At 32.6% G+C, this 22,156-nt stretch overlaps 1 protein-coding gene across 2 annotated transcripts in view; it reads right to left on the reverse strand.

Annotated features, from left to right (window-relative positions):
- Window positions 1–22,156, reverse strand: part of LOC139501144 (putative leucine-rich repeat-containing protein DDB_G0290503) — a 46,851-nt gene that overhangs the window by 17,083 nt on the left and 7,612 nt on the right. For both annotated transcript variants that reach the window (XM_071290128.1, XM_071290130.1), the window contains 18 exons: window positions 20,445–20,665; window positions 19,481–19,683; window positions 19,170–19,320; window positions 17,879–17,922; window positions 17,047–17,087; window positions 16,432–16,532; window positions 15,736–15,820; window positions 11,520–11,633; window positions 10,817–11,018; window positions 10,393–10,485; window positions 9,827–9,916; window positions 9,116–9,236; window positions 8,414–8,561; window positions 6,272–6,377; window positions 4,131–4,194; window positions 2,562–2,644; window positions 1,837–1,918; window positions 724–803 (listed from right to left, as the gene is read on the reverse strand). In XM_071290128.1, the coding sequence (XP_071146229.1) occupies window positions 724–803; window positions 1,837–1,918; window positions 2,562–2,644; window positions 4,131–4,194; window positions 6,272–6,377; window positions 8,414–8,561; window positions 9,116–9,236; window positions 9,827–9,916; window positions 10,393–10,485; window positions 10,817–11,018; window positions 11,520–11,633; window positions 15,736–15,820; window positions 16,432–16,532; window positions 17,047–17,087; window positions 17,879–17,922; window positions 19,170–19,320; window positions 19,481–19,683; window positions 20,445–20,665 (2,029 nt within the window). The remainder of the gene's footprint in view (window positions 1–723; window positions 804–1,836; window positions 1,919–2,561; window positions 2,645–4,130; window positions 4,195–6,271; window positions 6,378–8,413; window positions 8,562–9,115; window positions 9,237–9,826; window positions 9,917–10,392; window positions 10,486–10,816; window positions 11,019–11,519; window positions 11,634–15,735; window positions 15,821–16,431; window positions 16,533–17,046; window positions 17,088–17,878; window positions 17,923–19,169; window positions 19,321–19,480; window positions 19,684–20,444; window positions 20,666–22,156) is intronic.

Here is a 22,156-nt window from a genome sequence, read left to right on the forward strand (position 1 = left end):
AAGAAATTTGAGAAAATTCTTGAGAAAAATGCAATGAAAATTTCATACATAATTGGCCATAATATTTTAAAGTATTCTGTACCAAGAATGTGTCCATAGTACACTGATGCCCCGTGGGCACTATCATTTTCTATTTTCAGTGGACCGTGAAAATGGGGTACAATCTCTAATTGGGCATTATAATTTAAAAGATCATTTCATAGGGAATATGTTTACTAAGTTTCAAGTTGATTGGACTTCAACTTCATTAAAAACTACCTCGACCAAAAACTTTCACCTGAAGCGGGACAGATAGATGGGCAAACGGACGGACGCTCAGACCAGAAAACATAATGCCCATAGATGGGGCATAGTAAAAACAAGTTGATAAGCACCATCACTGAAAATGTTCCTCAACCTATATCAGCTTTATACCAAGTTTTAGGAGGCTCTTATGTGTGGTTCCTTACAAAATGTTACCAAAATTCAATGGGATTCTTGCTCTTTCATGATTGATCTTGTATGTATGGGGGTGTTGGAAGACAGTTTTTGTCAGCACCTGCCACCCAGACAATTGTAATTGAAAATTATAGTGCATTATAGTGTGAAAAGTTGCTCTGATACCCATCACCCATGTATTATTAATATAATGTGGCTTCCAACCCCCCCCCCCCCCCCCTACATTTTTTTCTGGAATAGCCCTTATATAAAACAAGGCCTTAAATTAAGGTAACATGTAATAACCTGTTGCATCATGAATTCTTCTGTATCAACATCAGCAGGCTGATTGTCAGTGTCGTCTGCTCCTCTACTGGTATTCTCACCTGAAATGTTTTTATTAGAAATTTAGAAACGGTCTTAAGGCTTATGTTATACAGTAATAGACCTTTATTTACATGTATGGAGGGGACTACCAATCTATATAGTAGATTTTTGTTTTTATTAGAAATTTAGAAACGGTCTTAAGGCTTATGTTCTACAGTAATAGACCTTTATTTACATGTATGGAGGGGACTACCAATCTAAATAGTAGATTTTTGCAGGTGTAATACCACCAAATCATGGTACGTCACATCCGGTTGTATACGAAAGTAGGTCCAAAAAAATATTCCCTTGAATTTGACAGTTGTAGGTAATTAATCCTACATTTTATTGCAGTAAAACCATTTCTGTGTCATAAACATATGTCTTGGGTATTTCAAAACACCATTATTTTTTATTTGGGATTTCTATAGAAAATTTTGTAATCTTGAGGTTACATGGTGACTAAACCTTGTACACAGATACAATAAGGGGAGAAATTTGATTGGTTAACTTCCAATGATGGTTATTTTCTTATATGCAATGAAATGTTATGTGAATTTTTTTCTATAGAACTGGACAGGATAAAACTTTACTCATGGCAAGTATTTCTTTATTTGAAACAAGGATAAATTCTGCACATTTTTTTGAAAAGTGCAAATTTAACAAAGACTAATAGGGGAAAATCAATGGTGGTATTACACCTGCAGTATCTGTTTTTTCTGGTACACATTGTATATTTTATAATATTTAAGGTATTATGCATGTCATTTATGATGTTGCCTACATTTGAACATTCCAACTTATGCATAAAACTTTTTATAGGTTAACATATTTCCAATTCACACAATTTCTAAATAGGAAAGAATTCCAAATGTGTAATGAGGTTGCTACTTGTATGTACAAGTAATTTTTTCTATAATAGACGAAAGATGTCCTAAATACACGTGCAATATATGAATCTGGCAGTTAAGAACCCAAAGCTATAACAGTATAATTAATCATCGGGGTGATGCGTCCCTTTAAAGGACTACTAACAGATAAGGAGTGGCATACCATTATTATTGTTCATTTGGTCCCTGATTTTCTTTGTATCTTGGTTATTTTCTGTCCTAACTATGTAAACATGTGCAAACACCTATAATAATAGAAATCATGCAATTAAATAAATATTAGAATTTGAAAATCTTTAGATGAACGGTTCAAGAGTTAACGCACAGACACTGTTTGGCAGCCTCATGTCTAACCAGCTTTACATCCACAAATCCATAACCCAAATTTCCATTTGGAAATCCGATAAAAAACATCTAGCTTTTAGTGGTTGTTGTTTGTTGATGTGTTTCATAATTGTTTCTTGGTTTTTATATAGATTAGACTGCTGGTTTTCCTTGTTGAATGGCTTTACACTAGTCATTTTTGAGGCCCTTTATAGTTTGCTGTTGAAGGCCGTACTTTGACCTATAATGGTTTACATTTTTACAAATTGTGACTTGGATGGAGATTTAGAGTTGTCTCATTGGCACTCATACCACATATTCTTTTATCTATTTAAAAAAAACTTTATAGAAATAAAAAGAGAAAAGAATACATGCTCAGAGTTGAGGCTAAAAAGTGCATAATCTTTACAACTCAGTACTGTCAAGCTGCTCCACATTAGCAAGTCAAGTCTGTTCAGTAGTTACTGAGAAAAATGTGACAATAATTTTTGTTGGTTGACAAGGTAATTGCAATATAGCCTTGACTTTTGGAGAACTTAAGGGATATACTGATTGCCATCCTACCTGTATCTGTAGTTGTCTGTAACACATAATGTCATAATGAACCATATTGTATGCATTAGTTGTAAATCTGTCTTGGACCAAGTCTGTAAAATATAAATAACAGTACAATCTTTTAGCCATAGATATCAAAACCTACACTAACAAATAAAATTAGTTCTACCAAAACTGTAAAGAAGTAGGTTCAATAAGGTCCTAAAATGGCCCCTGTTTCTGGCTTAAATTCAAAGTTAGGATTAATTGATCAAACAAACAAAAAAAACAGGGTAACACTTAATGCTCCCTCAGCTAAGACAGGGGCATAAAAAAACATAGTAAAATCTACATTTTGGGCAAAGTAAAAGAAAATTCCATCTGAGGAAATATTAATGATGATCATGATCCATCATAAGGACTATAAATACATTTATCTACTGGACTAACTTATTATGTTAGTCTTAAATAATTGATTTTTTTCATTATTTCCTTTGAACTAGCTGCAGGCCTGTTTACCCATTCTAATGTCTATCAGTAGAATTGTCAGTAGTTTTGCAATGTTGTCAGTAGTACTCCGGATGAGGGCACGAACCTTCTAGAGGGGTTTGGGGGCATGCCCCCCCCCCCCCCCCAAGAAAATTTTGAAAAATTAGATGCAATTTCCTGCATTCTGACAGTATCTGCAGTCTTATTCAGACATGTTTGGAACAAAGATTTTGACCAAGATTATATCCTATAATTTGCATGATTTGACCAAAAGTTAAGCTCAATTTTGGAATAAGCCAATACATGCAAATCTGGTTTTCACAGTGTACTTATAAACAAACAAGATATCATATCTTGTTTCTTTACAAGTACACTGTGAAAACCAGATTTGCATGTATGAAGCAGTAAACAAATGTTGGGCCCTTCTTCGAAACCCCCAAAGAAGGGAAAGTTTCCCTGTACCAATCTCTGAATTTTTGGCATGATTTCTTTGCCGATGTTGGTCCGGTTGTAGTATTATTATTATTGTCATCAGTGGTCGTCCTCTTGGACATGCTTTAATTTACCTTGTCTTATATGCGCTTTAAAGCATTGATATTCTAATTAATTCAATCGTTTAACTGATCAAGATCAAAATTTAACGGATTTTGAAATGAAACGATTTTTTTTCAAACCCGTAGTTTTTGGTATGACAATCGTAGTCTGTATTTTTTCACTGAAATCCGTAGAAACTACGGCAAAATCGTAGATGTAAACACCTCTGTAGCTGTGAGTGACTGTGAGTCTTTTTTTTGTGGTAAGGAAGGTATAAATACTCTGCCACATCCGGTTTGTGTTTTTGTTAAGATATTTTCTGCTTTGTATTGATTTGATGAGTTAAGTCCTTTTCTTTTCAACTGATTGGGTCTAATATCCTGCTCTAACGCTACTGTCAACCATTGGGGCGTTATCATACCAGACCTTTTAAAGCCGGCTTTCTAGTATTTTGAAGGCCGAACGGTTTCCTATATTTATTTACATCCACTTCATTTTTACTCACTTTAGGTGATAGTTGTCTTGTTGGCAATCAGACAACATCTGTTTATTTTTATACTACTATTATTAGCTTACCTTCTGTATTATCAGTATTATCATGAGTATCTACCAAACACTTATTCTGTAAAGTCTGTCTTCTCTGTAAAGATATACAGTCAGGGATTTTACTGAACAAGTTACATTTAAAATTACCTATACAACTAATGTTGAAAGGCTAAAGTATCTTTATTCTATTATATGTGTGTACAACTATGCAGTTACTAGCATCAACAAATTTTCACGGTCATCTGGTTATTTTTCCCATTAGATGTCAAATCTAATCTTTCTGAAGCTAATTACCTTTCTGATGCACATATCTTTCATATCCACGATTTTGGGTCAAAGATTGGTCTCTTGAGACTATTAAAATCTAATATTTCTCAAAAATCTAGAAGGTCGACAGATATAAATAGTAAGAAACTTGTGAATTAATTAAAGTCATAAGAAACCTCAATTTAAAAAAAATATGCACATGTTTTTTATAACTAAATGGATAGTTTTCACTATACAACTTGTGTACATATACTTTTTTCTGAGGAAAATTCTTCAATTTGTCCACATTTAGAAGAAGTTTACTTATTTTTAATTGCTTGCTTCCAGGAAGCAATTCGCCAACATATTTTCCGTATGCATAGTGACCTGAGCGTAACCCTCCTCGTAAAAATCCGGTGATTGCAATACGCATGGATCTGTCATTTAAATAAACAATTATCTGATTGTACATGTTAAACACGTGCTCAATGCTCATGGTTTTTGTTATTTGTTTACTATAAGGTGACAATCGGTAAACTTCGGCTTTAAAACACGGCATTTAATGAGCAGCCATATTTGTTAAATCATAACAGACAGAAAGAAAATAAAATTGACGATTATATGATATATTAGCGTAAAAAATTAAAAAATTGTGCACAGAGGACTAAGTTTATGATATATACATGCATTGGTTCAAGAATTGGATAAACATTATATTTCACCACTCAATCGTTTCATATGACTTTAAGACTTGATGTTATTTATAATTTGTAACACAAAAAAATTACATATGTTCATTAAATACTATTACTTATTCTTTCAATGATGTATAAAATAACTTATTCAAGTTATATTTCTTTCATTATTTTTGAAAGTAACCCTTTATCTCTATACCCTTCTAAAATCTAATAAATTCTTCATTTTAGAAGAAAATCATGTAAAAGTTCATGAAAAATACATTTTGTCCATGCTGCTATTGAAATTTAAAATTACTCTCATCTAGTAATTTCATAATTTTATAATTTTTAAAAACAAAAATTACCTTCATCTCCAAAATAAATCTCATGAAAAACTATGAGGCAAAAAAATCACCCGAAGTATATACATGCATTGCTATACCAAGCATACTGATCTGAGACTTGTAATTCTAAGTGTCTGAAAAAATATTGACATAATGGCAAGCAGGAATATAAGAATCTGACAGAATTGAGGTGAGATCCCTCATCCACCTTGTTATAAGAATCTAATGGTTTCAATGTACAAAGATGTTTGCATGTTAATGTGTGTAAGTACTGTCGATTCATTTAATTTCGTGGGTACCAATTTTCATGGATTAGGTAAGGAAAACTTCCATGTTTGTGGATATTTTATTTCTTGGTTTTGCAGAAGTCCCCATACAAGCCTCTAGAAATTTTTTTTTTTTTTTGGACATTTAATTTTATCTGTGCCCACAAAATCAACAAAAATTGGTATCCAACGAATAATAAAGAATTCACAGTATTTTGGTGTGTACACTCACCTTGTTATATGCCTCTAAACCCTGCAGTATTAAGAGTTGTTTATTTGCTGGTGTGTGTATGTTGGTGTGTACACTCACCTTGTTATAAGCCTCTAACCCCTGCAGTATAAACAGTTGTTTATTTGTTGGTGTGTGTGTGTGTATGTTGGTGTGTACACTTACCTTGTTATAAGCCTCTAACCCCTGCAGTATTAACAGTTGTTTATCTGTTGGTGTGTGTGTGTATGTTGGTGTGTACACTTACCTTGTTATAAGCCTCTAACCCCTGCAGTATTAACAGTTGTTTATCTGTTGGTGTGTGTGTGTATGTTGGTGTGTACACTTACCTTGTTATAAGCCTCTTACCCCTGCAGTATTAAAAGTTGTTTATGTGCTGGTGTGTGTGTATGTTGGTGTGTCCACTTACCTTGTTATAAGCCTCTAACCCCTGCAGTATTAAGAGTTGTTTATTTGTTGGTGTGTGGAGTTCTTCTTTCACACTTTCTATTGTAGCCTGTAAACCTCTGCTTTCTCTTTAATAATCAATAAATAATAATAAGCTAAATATATAGGCACAAGAACAATTTAAGGGTTGATATTCTATGTTTAATTAAGTTTCAATGTCTATTGAAGTGCTTGAAAGCAAATATCCAAATTAATTTGGAAGGAAAATTGACCAAAGTCAAATTGAACACACTTTACAACTAGATGTGTCAAAGCGACACGAATGGCCCTGTCCAAAAAAGTTGAAAAATCTGCAATTTCAATATAAACACATGTGGACACAAACATGATGGTAGTCTCACATATCAAAAATCAGCTCAAAATCTGGAGGCGTATAGAAAAAAAATCTGTATAACTGTCATTTTCAATAATTTATCAAAGTCCAAAGCCCGTAATTTCAGCAAAAATTAGCGGAGCAGAACAAAACTTAATCTTGACCTGTAACTTATCATGGTTAACTCACATACCAAAAATCAGTCCAATATCTGAAGGCGTTTAGAAAAAAAGTCTGTATAACTGTGATTTTCAAAAAAAAATTTAAGTCCAAATCCTGTAATTTCGTCAAAAATTAGTGGAGCGGAATGAAACTTAAACTTGATCTGTAACTCATCATGGTTAACTCACATACCAAAAATCAGCCCAATATCTGAAGTCGTTAAGAAAAAAAGTCTGTATAACTGTGATTTTCAACTATTTCTCAAAGTCCAAAGCCCGTTATTTCGGCAAAAACTAGTGGAGCGGAACGAAACATAAACTTGATCTGTAACTCACCATGGTTAACTCACATACTAAAAGTCAGCCAAATATCTGAAGGCGTTTAGAAAAAAACTCTGTATAATGGTTTGTTGCGGAATGACAGAATGACGGAATTACGGAATTTCGGAATTACAGAATAACAGAATTTCAGAATTTCGGACAAGGGTAAAACTATGCGGCACCGACAACTTCGTTGTGAGGCCATAAAAATGGGCACTGAACATTAGAAATGATTTATCTGAAATAGTAATATTAATAGTATGGCAAATTCTTGAAATGTGAAAAATGACAAATTAAAAAACCTCACAGGAAAATAAATAATTTTTAAACTGCAAATAAGGCAAATTATATTTTTATTGGATGTTCATGTACCTGGTGTATGAATTATCAAACTTTCAGATATCTTTTACAATTAAATATACCTTATTTAGGGATACAATTTCAACCCAATTACATTTTTTTCTGAAATAGGCTTTAACTATGAGTTATCTGTCTGTAAATAAAGATTTCTATTGACACAATTTAAAGTAGAGTTATTTCCCTTTTGACCCAATGTTGGCAGTCTGAATACTCAAATTCCTTTAAATGTGAACCAACTTTGACTTGTTATACTGACTGCTAGACTTAAGAAAGGGGGTTTCTTTGAGTCTTGCTTAATTATTTTACCGGTATTATATATCTTTGTATCCAATGCTTTCAATTTGGTTAGTCAAATAAGAAAATCAACTGTGTATTCCTCTTTAATGGCAACCAAGGAAAAACATTTAACTCAATTTACATCATTTGAATATGTACATATTAAAATTGAGAAAGGAAATGGTGAATGTGTCAAAGCGACAACAACCCAACCACAGAGCAGACAACAGCCGAAGGACACCAATGGGTCTTCAATGTAGCCAGAATTCCCGCACCCGTAGGTGTCCTTCAGCTGGCCCCTAAAAAATATGTATACTAGTACAGTGATAATGGACGTCATACTAAACTCCGAATTATACACAAGAAACTAAAATTAACAAGAATGTGTCCCAAGTACACGGATGCCCCACTCGCACTATCATTTTCTATGTTCAGTGGACCATGAAATTAGGGTCAAAACTTTAATTTGGAATTAAAATTAGAAAGATCATATCATAGGGAACATGTGTACTAAGTTTCAAGTTGATTAGACTTCAACTTCTTCAAAAACTACCTTGACCAAAAACTTTAACCTGAAGCAAACAGACAGACGGACAAACGGAGGAACGGAGGCACAGACCAGAAAACATAATGCCCCTCTACTATCGTAGGTGGGGCATAAAAATTAGAATACCTGAATATGTTGTCAATAAATTGTTGATCAGGCCACACTGTATTTGTAGTCTGTCTGAAGTCGGTCTGTGGTATTACTGTTGATTTAGGTTGTACATTAGCTCTCCTCACAAACTCATTATACATCAGGCAATGATCTCGGAACAATCCTAATAAAAGATGGCAACTATGATATTTCATTTTCAAAGGCAACAAATAACTAGGTATGATGAGAAGTATGAATTTGTTTTATCCATTCCTTTGTTCTGTATACTAACTTCAACAGAGATCTAGAGCAATCTTTTGCAGGTCCTTCACAACAAATTTGGTGTCCTTTATTTTTTTTGAAATAATAACCTGATTTGTAATATGATGGGAAACAATGGACAAAGAAATGAAGACATAGGTTAAGGGTTAATAAAGGGTTTCCTCTTTAAATGTCTTTTGGGCTGTTAGTCAGAATTTCAATATATAGTTCTTGGGAAATATCATTTCAATACAAAAAAATATTAATATTTTCATCGATTACAGTTTTAAATAGGTTTCATAATAATGTTAACCATTAATAATTTGTCAATAAACAAAATGAATGTGGTTTTCTCCAGTGTCAAGTTATTTACCATCCATCCTTCCAAGCTTACAGATTTACAGAGTATTCAAAATCGTTCTTACAATATTTTCTTTGAATCTTTGACTTTGAACTTGAAAACTAAAGATCCCATACCTTTATTGACTGCAGCAGATAACAGTACTGTAAACCATTTAAGCCACGTCGCTGACTTAAACCAGGATGCTGTGTAGTTAATGTAAAATCCATTGCGCAGAAAAATATTCTCTAGCTCATCCTAAAACAGAGAAAATGTTAAAACACAATCAGTCTGCGAATATCTGTCTATAAACATATTTACACTTTTAGTATTTAGCTGAATTGTGTCTCCTAATGACCATAGATCTGCTCTAAATACACTTCTGACGTCAAGCAACAATCACTTTTTAATTGCAACGTCAATTTTTTTTAAATGTGATGTAAAAGCTTATGGGAAACTGTGATTTTATGTAGTGGTTGACAAATTTGCATATGTAAATACGTCTATAGGATACCATACTCTGCTTTCAAAATCTAATGTTTCAAAATCAGAGTTTGCTTGAGAATTCACATCATAACAGACCTGTGTAAGAAGTTATAAGATGTTGTGACCACAATTTTGTAAAAATACTTTGCTCCATAATTTTAACCTAATAGGGAATGAACAAAGAGATGAACAGGACTGACAGGCAGAAAGATGCACAGCCCAGATAATTATATGTCTCTATATTGTCATAAGTGGGATGTATATCCATGAATATCTAAAGAAGTCTTGAAAAGGCAAACAGGCTCATAATTGAAAATGCAATTATCACCATTAGAATTTAAAATAAGCTTATTAATACCTACCTTCAATTTTTGTTGTTGTTGGTCTGTTCTGTATCTCAACGATGATATACTTCCCTCCATCAGATAAAAACAGTATGGTAAACCACAACCCTGAAAAATTTGTACAGGTAGGTTACTATATTCATTTCAGTGGTATTGGAGAAATATATAATGATTTTTTTATATATATATATAGCATATTGAAAAATTCAAAGTATAGACAAACACAAAAGTAGCTTTTTTAAGTGCTCACACAACTGATTACTTTCTTGCTGCTGACCAATGAAGTGCTCACACAACTGATTACTTTCTTGCTGCTGACCAACGAAGTGTTCACACAACTGATTACTTTCTTGCTGCTGACCAATGAAGTGCTCACACAACCGATTACTTTCTTGTTGCTGACCAATGAAGTGCTCACACAACCGATTACTTTCTTGTTGCTGACCAATGAAATCCTTCTGTAAAGTTTCTGACAAAAACTTTTATGGACATAGAGATGGACAAACAAGGTGATTGTAATATATTGATAACTTTAAAGAGTGGGTATAATAATAAAACTTCATAAGATAAAAGTTAATTCATACCAACATTCTCAGAACTTGTTTATGAAATCTTTTAGTCCTAACACTATCATCTAAATCTTCCCATCCTTTCCTTTCAACAATAAATGGTAGCACCTGAATAAAAATAAAAATAGTCAATGTTTAAAAAAAACGTAGTGATATGAATAATTTTTTTCGTTTGGTATCGCTTACACTATTCAGAGGAAAAATTGTTATTCAGGGATTCTCTTTTTTTAGTAAGTTCAATCAAAGATCTTCCATTCTTTCAATTCTATAACAGCATGACATACACAGTATGAGTATGATCCATTTTACTTTAATTTATTTCCCAAAGGATTTGTGAAAAATTAATCAAATTCATTTCCAATATTGGTAGTACATCAATATTTGACCCTATAAAGTTAATCAAAAATAATTGTTCTTGAAATTTAAAAGTACCGAATACCTTTTCTAATGAAGGTTGTCTTTGATCATATTTGACATCTGGTCCTTGTAAAGGAGGGGTCAGTATCCATATGTAGTCCCCAGCAGGTAGGGACCTCACTTGAGCATCTATTCCCCATTGGTCAGCTAGCTGTAGAAACCTGCCTTTGTCTCTCTCCTGCTCATCAATTATCAAACACACTTTTCTTGTGCCACAAACTGTACTAAAAATTCAAGATAAAAACTACAGTTATTTCTAATCAATCTACACTTTTCTACTGACTTAGAAACATGCTGTTGTAAATTTCCCTAGATCTGATGAAAATAAATAGAGAATGTGACAAAGATGATGCACTCACTTGCATAAAACTTTTTAAAGGGAAATAACTCCAGATTGGTAAACTTAGTTAATGAAAAGAAACAAAAAATTCAGCAAACTGTTCCATTTGTAAAGGGGCATAACTCTAGAACTCTAACATGATGTCACACACATTCAAAAGTGATTTTCTATTGTGGTAATAAGCATTGAGTATAGATCAAAAACCAATTTTGAGACATACATATTTAAATATCAAATGAAATCATTATCATAACTAAATGTATACATGTTATCTGCTCTTTGGTCGGGTTGTTGTCTCTTTGACATATTCCCGATTTCCATTCTCAATTTTATGTAAATGCATATGAGTCATTAAAAGTTAGTGATACTGAGATCTGAATAATACCTGACATCATGTGGTACTGTAGGAAAGTCGTGTGACCTCAGAAATCTCTGTACAGACTGTTGATATCTAAACAACTTGGTAGCCAACTGGTGTCCTGATTCTGTTAAAGCATATCTTAAATAATACAAAAAAATTATTCAATATATATTTACAATGAAGGAAATTCTGTTATTAATTTTTTCAAGTTTCAAGCAAGACTTCGAGTACAAATACATTTATACGCAAGGCCTAAAATAAAATTTCATTTGTTTGGCATTGCCGCCCGACCCACTGAAAAACTTGCCGCCCAAATAATTTTATTTGCGTTTCAGAAATTTATTTTTTTTTATTAAAAAAAAAATCGAAATTGTGCCGGAATTTGATCGTATCCGCCGAGTTTGTTCCTGGCTTTACTTATTTCAAATCACGATCTTAAAAGCGCTTGTCTTACACTGTATTAGGAGCAAACATTTAAATGACATGGAATAGAAAAAGTCTGCCAAAATAATGTCAAAGAGGCCGGCAGGGGAAAGCATCTCCCTATGTTGCAATGCATTGGTTAAGGGAGATGGATTTTATCAAAAATCATATGTTCAACTATTCTTTGAAAGAAACGTTCTGAGAGACCTTGTAGAAGACTCAAATTTTATCTTTTGTAAAGCAGAAACAGTTGATGTCTGCTTGACTTTGTCGCTTCATGAGATAGAAGCTTTTCACCGGGACATCACAGAACAAATATGCGTGGCTCTTACATTTGTTGAATTTATTAAATATTTGAAATTTATCATTGACAAAGTTTCCCTTGAACCAGAGAACAAAGTAACTTCTATAGTCAGAACCACAATGATGCATTCAAGATAATTATGGCTGAAAACACCAAAGCTAAAAGACCAAAATGGTCCCAGATTTAAAGGTTTATAGTAGTTTTGTACCAGTAGATGCTAGCCTGGTACAAAACATACATATTTTAAAGACTAGCATCTTGTGTCAATTGAAGTACTTCCCCTTTTCTTGCCTTTCTTCTTAACATGAATAAGATAATTCTTAAAACATAAAAGATACTGACAGAAACATATTTATAAATGTATCTAGTGTACTAGTGATGAATAAAATCCCCTCCTTTTCCACAATTCTAAGGGCTCATTAATTTATCTGTATTCATGTAATGCATGTCCAGATTTCTGTTAATCAAACAAGCATTACAAACCATAATTTATTTATCTGCAAAAAATTGTCTGTCCTGCTGCATATTTCCATTTTGAATTTATCATACGTTTTAAACCTAGTCCTGAAAAACCTTGCACTTGGATAATATTAGTATAAACACCATGGCTAATTGTGCCAACCTTCCAAATTTTTAATACTGTGCTATCCTAATTTGGTACAGATCCTTTATCCTCAAAACTTATCAGGGGCAGTAGGCGTGTTTGTATGGTAGTTCGTCACACCTTACATGTATGATTACTAGCCTCTAGGTGTTGGTTTGAGCTCTAGTTGGGCAGTTGCAAAATTAAGGTTTGATTTTCATGTCATATGTAATAAGGTTAGTCAGTTTCCTCCCGCAGTTTGGCATTTTCCTTCAAGTACTTCGGTTTAGTACGCCAACAAAACTGACTGCCATGAAATTACCTATACGGTGTAGAAAGTGATGTTTATAAAACCAAAGCAAACAATCAAAGTTTTAAATCTTTGTCCATTTGTACAAGGAGCCATAGTGGTTGAGCCATTTAACTTATGGTAATTTTACCAAACTGTGACCACAACTTCAAGATGTGACATCAGGCCTCTGTTCAATGGTCAGTCCCACAATAAAAGTTCAATGTTTACGTCATACATTTTATATGGTTAATTTGTCAGTTTCCTGCCTCAGTTCTGTGTTTTTTTCTGGGTACTTTGGTTAACTCTGCCAATAAAACTGACTGTCTTACATGAAACTATCCATATGATGTAGAATGTGACATTGACGGTTGACCCCTTTCAAAGAAACCACCAGCATGTACACACAACAATGCTGCAATGCTTTAGACACCATTGATCTAGAGACTTCATGATTTACATGTATAAAGCTTTTAAATGTAAAAAAAAAAAAAAAAAATCCCTACCTACCTACCCACCTGCTGATAGTGTGGGTCGGCAATGCCAAACAAACATTTTTTTAAGGGTGGCCCAATTTCTGTCAAATTGCATGCACTGCTTTTAATCAGCAAATTTAATCTTGACACTTTAAACTTCCTTACCTCCCAACCCTAAAATTAACTATGATGCAAATAGTTATAAAATTGGTGCATTCTTAGAATCAAGGCATGTTGACAGATCATTTGTGAAAAAGTTTGCTTACTGCAAGACAAAAATGTTAAATGTACAAATCATTTTTCAGGGCAAATGTAAACTAAATCATGTGTTATGGTCAGTAATTTCATAATTTTTCATAATTTAAGAAATGGTTTTCTAAGTGACAAAAGTATTTCAAATCTTTTTTGTCACTTACATTTTGAAAGTGTTAAAATATTTTCGGAAGAAAAATCTACCTGTGTTCATGTTTTTGACAAGTTTATGACCCCAGGTAATTATGATTTACAATAGGTGTTACAAGTTGTGATTACAACTAATCTGCTTATCGCCATTAGATGGGTCACTTATCCGTTAATTATAAATAAACCTCATAATTGTTTTCCACAGGCATACATGTGATGGACTGTAAAATTCAGATCAGGAGATTTGGAAATTTTGGTCAGGAGATTGGACCTCAGATCAGGAGGTTTTTTATCGACATATTTTTCGTCGTAAAACTAACCGTATGATGTTTTTTTTCTTCAATCTTCCTTGTGAATGGCATTAGTTAAAGTCTGCATATATTAAGGAATAATTGAGAAGAATCTTTTTTTCTTTTATTTTACGATGAGAATATTTTTTTCTTTTGTTTTACATTGTTGATTGCTGATGAGAATCTTTTTTTCTTTGTTTTTCATTGGCATTGGCTTGAGATATAAGAGAGATTTATGCTATACATTTATTACATAATAAATAAATAATAAATTAACAAACATTGTTGATCTTTGTCAAATATTTCTGTTGTTTTGAAACTGGTGTCTTTGAAGACGGAGATAACTGTCGTTTTGGCATTTTGAACACATAATGGTGTACAAAATAATGAATTTGCTTATATAATTTTTCAGTCAGCTTGTGTAGCAAATAGCTCACATTGAGCTGAAACCATTCCTTTTTCCAGTATTTTCATCTCGAGATTTTCATATACAATAAGTGTTTTTCTTGGCATCAAAAAACTTCCGATAAATTTTTGGACAACAACATTCCATTTTCCATCAATGCCGGTATTTATCGGTATTTGCCTTTAATCATCCTTGGCGTGTGCCATAAACAGAAGCCACATCGAGTAATTGATATACAAACACCTTATGATTGTTCAATCAAACTATTATCACTTGTTAATTAGCCTTTAGCGAGAAATAAAATCTCCACATGTTGCGTAATCAGGTAATGTCAGTTACACCGGATACGTTCGATAAACCTCCTGTTTTTACGACTTAAAAAATCTCGGGTTTTTACGATCTCAATGATAAATTTTGTAAACAAAATAGTAAAAATGGCGACTGAAAATTATCATTCATGAAATTTTTTCTACACGGGATTTTTTTCTCTTCGACGGGAGGACGGGAGGGGACCCCTGAAAACGGGAGTTTTGTACTCCCGTCGGGAGGTTCACATGTATGCACAGGAAAATCAGTCAGTCAGCATTTCAACAACCAGGAGTATATTTTCAACTTAATAGAAACGATTTCCTAATATCAATTTAGACGTCTTATAAGGATAATGATTATGCAGTTAGATAAATTCATTGCAATCTCATTTCTACTGTGATTCCTTTTTTTAAAAAAATTGTAAGGGATCCGTGGAACCCAGTGTCTCGCCTACTTTTGATGTTAATCGCAGATTCAACAAAAATGAGGAAGAAAATTCACTAAAAATATTCCTCTCTTCCTTAGTTGGTTGGACAATGATTCCAAGCAATATCAGCCTAAGTGGACGATGAGTGTTCCTGCTATTGACTGCTTAAGTCATAGTTTTTCAACTTCAAGTTGGTCTAAAATTGTCTAGTTGATCCAATAGCAGATTTTGAAATTTTTTTAAAAGTCCTGTTCAAAGAGGGGCTTTTGAATTAGATACAAGGAAAAAATATCTTAGAAGTCCATTAACCTATTTTTTTCTAACAACTTACGTTGGATTAGCTGAATCTTCTCTCTGAACAAAATGTTTTGCTATCAGACTGTTCTCTATACATTCAAATCCTCCTACATATCTTCCTAGAAAATCAAAACAATAAGTCTAAAGTTGTAATACTCAAATTGCAACAGGCACACAATCTGCATAAGAAGCAACATATATCTTGTAGATTTTCAGAAGATACTACACCATTTGCAGTTTTATAAATTATCATTATGGATGTATTTCTCTATAGCTAAAGATTCTTAAAAGATATACAATACAGTAATATTATTAGATTATAGAAACTTTGGATGCGACTTCTACAAAAAATGAGAAATAAATATGTCACAAACATCTATTTTTAAATATATGGCCACGCACTGTAGTCAAATGGTTCTTTAAAAAAGTTGAAAAATAAAACAAAACATGACTCTCTTTTATCGATATGCAGTTAACCTGGTTGCAATAAAGATTCCCCTAATTAGAGAATCTTGAATAGAGAATCTTGAATTGTTTATAGGTCTTTTCAAACCTATTTTTTATCATGGTGTGCAATGTTCAAATTTTAAAACATCTTGGTGAACTTATGTCAAAACTGAATTTCAACAAATGAAGAGTAAAGGAAATTCAATACAATGATACACATGTGGTGCATTCAAAAAGAAACAATTTGAACTTAAAAAATAATAAGATAAAATGTTCTTCCTACCATTTTGTTTATCACTAAGATCTGTATCAGTTAATGGTTGGCCTCTGTTCTTAATCTCATCCTCCGTCATACTCAACACACGTGGAGTCTCAGTCATACCACTAAAATAGAGGAATAATTTAAAATCATTATCAAAATGTTTGTTTCCTGTTTTTCAGACATCAATAGTTTAAAGGATTTTTTGTTTGTCCTCAAATATAATTATCTGACTATTTACTTTTAAAAGTGATATCAGACAACCATTGTGTAAGTCAACAGAACACCCCTTACAAAATATCTCAATAGAAAAATATAAATATATTTAGGTGATGACTAGACCATATCCAATCAAAACTGTTGCTTAATGTCGATGACATATACCCTCTTTTGTGCTTGAAGCAAAAGCTAAATATGATCATGATATATTATATATAGTTTCATAACTCATATCATCAATTTGATCCAAGATGTATCAGATGAAACCATTTTGTCAAATTGCCCAAGTGTCTCCTAGTCTCAATTTAGATTTGTCAAATTGACTTGAAAACTCGCTCTATTCTATTTAATGTCATGTATCCATGCTTTATTCTATGTTATCCATGGTATCCACACTTTATTTTAATTTTATCCACTTACCTGTACAATGCTAACAGGATGGAAAATGGAGCTTTGAATGCCTGCAAATAAATCAGTCAAACAATAACAGGAATACTGGTGCATAATAATAGTTAATATATAGAGAGAAAATAAATTAACTGAGTACAGAAAAAATATAAATAGAGTACAGACAAACTATAATGCATTACAATGAATCTAAACATCTACTTTTCAAAATCTACTTTTATAGCAAATATACCACTCATCTAATGTTTACACTGACACTCCAATATACAATTCTTGTACTACAAAATTATGAGGTTTGATAAAGATGTTCTCTTTTAATAATTTAAGGAATAAGAAGTTAAACTAGATTTGTAATTGCTAGCAATATATAACGGATGGCACCTTTCCCCAATTGCCAGGATAACGGCAGCCATTTTGAAAATTCCAAATCAAAGAGCGCCTCTTTACATGCTTATTGTGATTTTTATAAAGTTTCATTCAATTTTGAGCATTTTGAAATTTTTCACATTTTTAAAGTTTCCATGGTAACGGCAACCATTTTGAAAATTCTAAATCAAAAAGCGCCTCTTTACATAATTATTGTGATTTTTGTCCATCTTGAAAGTTCCAACTCAAAAAAGCAAATCTTCACATGGTGGTTCACATTATGGTAGAGTTCCAACAACTTGGGTCCTTTCAATTCTGAGATCCAGAGTGGACAAAAAAGTGTGGAAGAGGGTGCCATAACTATATTTTTGTAAAACCGAACATGATTTTATTATACTGTGTATATAATATCTTATTTAGGTCTAATTTCAATAAAAATCAATAATATAAATTCATTTACTGCATACAAGATACTTACATGAGGTACATATGGTTTGGTCACCTTGGGTGCAACATCAATGTCTGAAAAAAATATATATGGCTTTATTACATAAGGTACATTTAAGGTGTAGCATTCTACTATATACATTGGATATTACGATCACATGTTTCAGACCTGTTTACCCACCATGATGACTCTCAGTAGAATTGTCAGTAGTTTTGCAATGTTGTCAGTAGTACTCTTGCTGAGTGCCGCAAAGCGGCACTAACCATCTAGGGGGGTTTGGGGGCATGCCCCCCCCACAATTTTTTTGAAAAATTAGATGCAATTTCCTGCATTCTGACAGTATCTGCAGTCTTATTCAGATATTTTTTGCACCAAAGATTATAACCTAAAATTTGCATGATTTGAAAAAAAGTTGAGCTTAAGTTTGGAATAAGTCAATATGCAAATCTGGTATTCACTGTGTACTTATAAAGAAACGTCGGAATCCTGAGGCTGATCCATGTCGACCATGAAATAAACTTGATCGCTATCATTTTGCGCTTTAAGAGAGCGGTGATTTCCAGTCAGAAAAGCACCTTTTAGATACCGATCACTGTAAATGGAAGCAATTATGATTTTTTTCCAGGTTGGTAGAAAATCCGTACTTTTTCCTGACAAATCCGTATTGAGTAATTTTATTAAAAATCCATGTAAAATACGGACAATCCGTACAAGTAAACACCTCTGATGTTTCAAAGGTAATTTTACGTATCCGTAGCCTTGTTTCTATTTTTACGTATATAAATATATATATATAAAAGCACCTTTTAGATACCGATCACTGTAAATGGAAGCAAATGACATGGGTTCGAATCCCGGCGAGGGAAGAACCAAAAATTTGCGAAAGCAAATTTACAGATCTAACATTGTTGGGTTGATGTTTAGACGAGTTGTATATATATATATATATATATTGACCCTATGATTCTATATTTATATGTATATTGGTGGTCTATATAAAAGAACCCTGCTAATTCAGATTTATGACGTCACACATAACAACCACAGAGGAAGCACTGTAGCAGGCAAAAAGAAAGTTTGCAAATTTTTCACTAGATATTTCAAGAATTTAATGTTAAATGCAGACGCTAAGAATACAAGCAAGCTAATGTGACAAGCTATGTTGATTATTAGAGACCATATGGTAACATTTAGTAACTTGTGGAGAGTTGTCTTATTGGCAATCATACCTCAATTTCTTTGTAAACTTAAAAACATACTTCTAAACAAATTTTTCTCACTGATATATTGAATTTGTTTATTGATTCTATTTAGTTTCTACCTTCTAACTGATGACCTCTCCTAGTAGCACCCCTGTGAATTGTATTAGAACAATTCTGACACAAGGACAGGCCCTGACCACCAGTAGCATTCTGACATTCTGGACAGTATACTTCAGCAACTCGGTCTTCACAGTCATCACAAAGTCTTTCCTAAATAAAGAATGCATAGAAATATTTACTGTATATACAAAGGTTAACTATTAATGTAAATGTCGTTAATATATTGTGTTAGTGTATATCAGAATTGTGTTCTTCAGTTTCTACCTATAATTTGACAGGGGTATTACATTTAGCAATATATACTTATTACCTTTTTTTTCCTAGCACCACGATTATTGTTTGCTGGTTTCTGACCAGGATTGTCAATATGATTATTAACAACTCTAACAAGTCTTGGATTATTTATATTTCTGTCAAGTCCTGGATTATTCATATTTCTATTCAAATTTCCAACCTGTTTAGGATTATTTCTTGCTGCGTTCTGCACTCTGTTATCTAAAGGAACTGCCAACCCTGTATATTTTAAAAAAAATATATTTTTGAATTAGCTACTTTTAAAATTACAAATGTGCTCCCTATCTACTAACATAATCATTTGTGAATCATATGCATGATACTTATATGTGTATAAATTCTTAGAATGTTCAGATCATGCATGGTCATAATAAAATCTCAATTTTTTTTTTAACTTTTTGTATGAAGGGGAGGTAACTCAAAGCACAATTTATAAAGGAATCTATATATCTATATATGCTATAGCAGGGTAATAAATATAGTGCCCCAATCTTTTCTTTTAAAAGCATTTTATGAGAGCTATTATCTCAAATTTTATTTCAAAAATACTATCATTTAATTGTCTTTCTATTTACTCCTCTGCATAATCCTACGAAGTTTGAACAAATCATAAACTACTAGGGATGTCAACGAGTACTTGAGTACTCGAGTATCGCTCTGTAGTACCAAGTATCAATTAAAATGACACACAACTAATAGGTTTCCTGTTAAAATGTTGTTGATTTCTTGAGTTAAAAAAAAAAAATATTGAGAGCGCCTGCAGGGAATTACATATTAATCAAATTGAATAAAAATTAAAATACATTTGAATGTTTGCCTTTAAGTGTCATTTAAAATTCCGCAAAACAGAGGTACTTGAGTATTGCTTAGTAAATCCAACGAGAAATGGATAAGTAAATCATCACCGAGTTGACATCCCTATAAAATACACATATTAACATAAATGTTTCACCCAAGAAATTATAAGAGCTATAGTATACCTTGCTGCTTAAGTCCCAACCTTACAGCATGTTGTTGGATAAAAGTCCCTAATGGATCATTTGATTGGTCAATAAAATTACTGACAAAGTCATCATGCATGTCTTGTAAGTCTCTCTGTGTGAATAAAGGGTTCATCCTGGCTCCTTTCTTGTTTAGCCTTTCCAAGAAGATAACAAAATCATCTAAGGTTGGAAAATGTGGTGGTTGACCTTGAAACTCACTGGAAATAAAAATTTGACCTTGAAGCAATATTTTACAGGCACAAGTAAACAGTTACTGGAGAAGGAGAAGATTAGATAAGGCCAAATAAAAATATATGTGTGGTTCCAGTAACCCTACCATCACTACTTTTTCGGCTTAAAAATAGCCTACCCTAAAGATTTTATTGTCATTTTTCATTAAGCACTGCTAAAGTCAGAATGTTGCTCCCATAGACTCAATGTAAAAAAAAACATAAAATAAAAATAAATCCCTACCTACCTACCCTAACTTTTTTTCAGATGTAACTGGAACCACAGATACTTTTTTATTTGGCCTAAGAACCACTTTTTGGCTTCTTATATTGCAGAATATAAAATTAATTTAACTACTTCCAAATTATATTAGTTCTATTGATAAGGCCAAATAAAATAATGTGTGTTTCCTTTTATATCTTTGGAAAAAAAAATAGGGTAGGTAGGCAAGGATATTTTTATTTTACAATTTTCTTTTTCATTAAGTCTATATGGGAGAGAAATTGTGACTTTAACAGTGCTTATTGAAAAAAGATTTAAATATAGATTAGGTAGGGAAATAGGAAACACATTTTTTTTTTTAATTTGCCCAATTGAAAAGATTTAAGGTATTTTGCCTCAACTTCAGAAGATGTAAGTTGTGATGTCAATATGGTGTCATAAACATGACTCCAAAAAGGCCCTTTACACATAGTGCATGGTAGCAATAGTTATGGGCAATCGTTTTCATATCATCATCTTTTTATAAGACATCTTGTAGCAAAATACTTTTTTATAAACCCTTCGTTAAAGGGATAATTCGTGATTTTTCACTTTTCATCTTATTATGTTCATAATACCATAAACTAGAGGCTCTAAAGAGCCTGTGTCGCTCACCTTGGTCTATGTGCATATTAAACAAAGGACACAAATGGATTCATGACAAAATTTTATTTTGGTGATGGCGATGTGTTTGAAGTTCTTACTTTACTGAACGATTTTGCTTCTTACAATTATATCTATCATGAACTTTGCCCATTAGTAACAGAGAACTATATTTGGTAAAAATTTACATAAATTTACCAAATTAATGAAAATTGTTAAAAATTGACTATAAAGGGCAATAACTCCTTAAGGGGTCAATTGACCATTTAGGTCATGTTGACTTATTTGTAGATCTTACTTTGCTGAACATTATTGCTGTTTACAGTTTATCTCTAACTATAATAATATTCAAGATAATAACCAAAAACAGCAAAATTTCTTCAAAATTACCAATTCAGGGGCAGCAACCCAACAACCGATTGACGGATTCATCTGAAAATTTCAGGGCAGATAGTTCTTGACCTGATAAACATTTTTATCCCCTGTCAGATTTCCTCAAAATGCTTTGGTTTTTGAGTTATAAGCCAAAAACTGCATTTTACCCCTATGTTCTATTTTTAGCGGTGGCGGCCATCTTGGTTGGTTGACCAGGTCACGCCACACATTTTTTAAAC

The sequence above is a fragment of the Mytilus edulis genome, chromosome 13 (assembly GCF_963676685.1).
Source record: "Mytilus edulis chromosome 13, xbMytEdul2.2, whole genome shotgun sequence".
Lineage (NCBI taxonomy): Eukaryota > Metazoa > Mollusca > Bivalvia > Mytilida > Mytilidae > Mytilus > Mytilus edulis.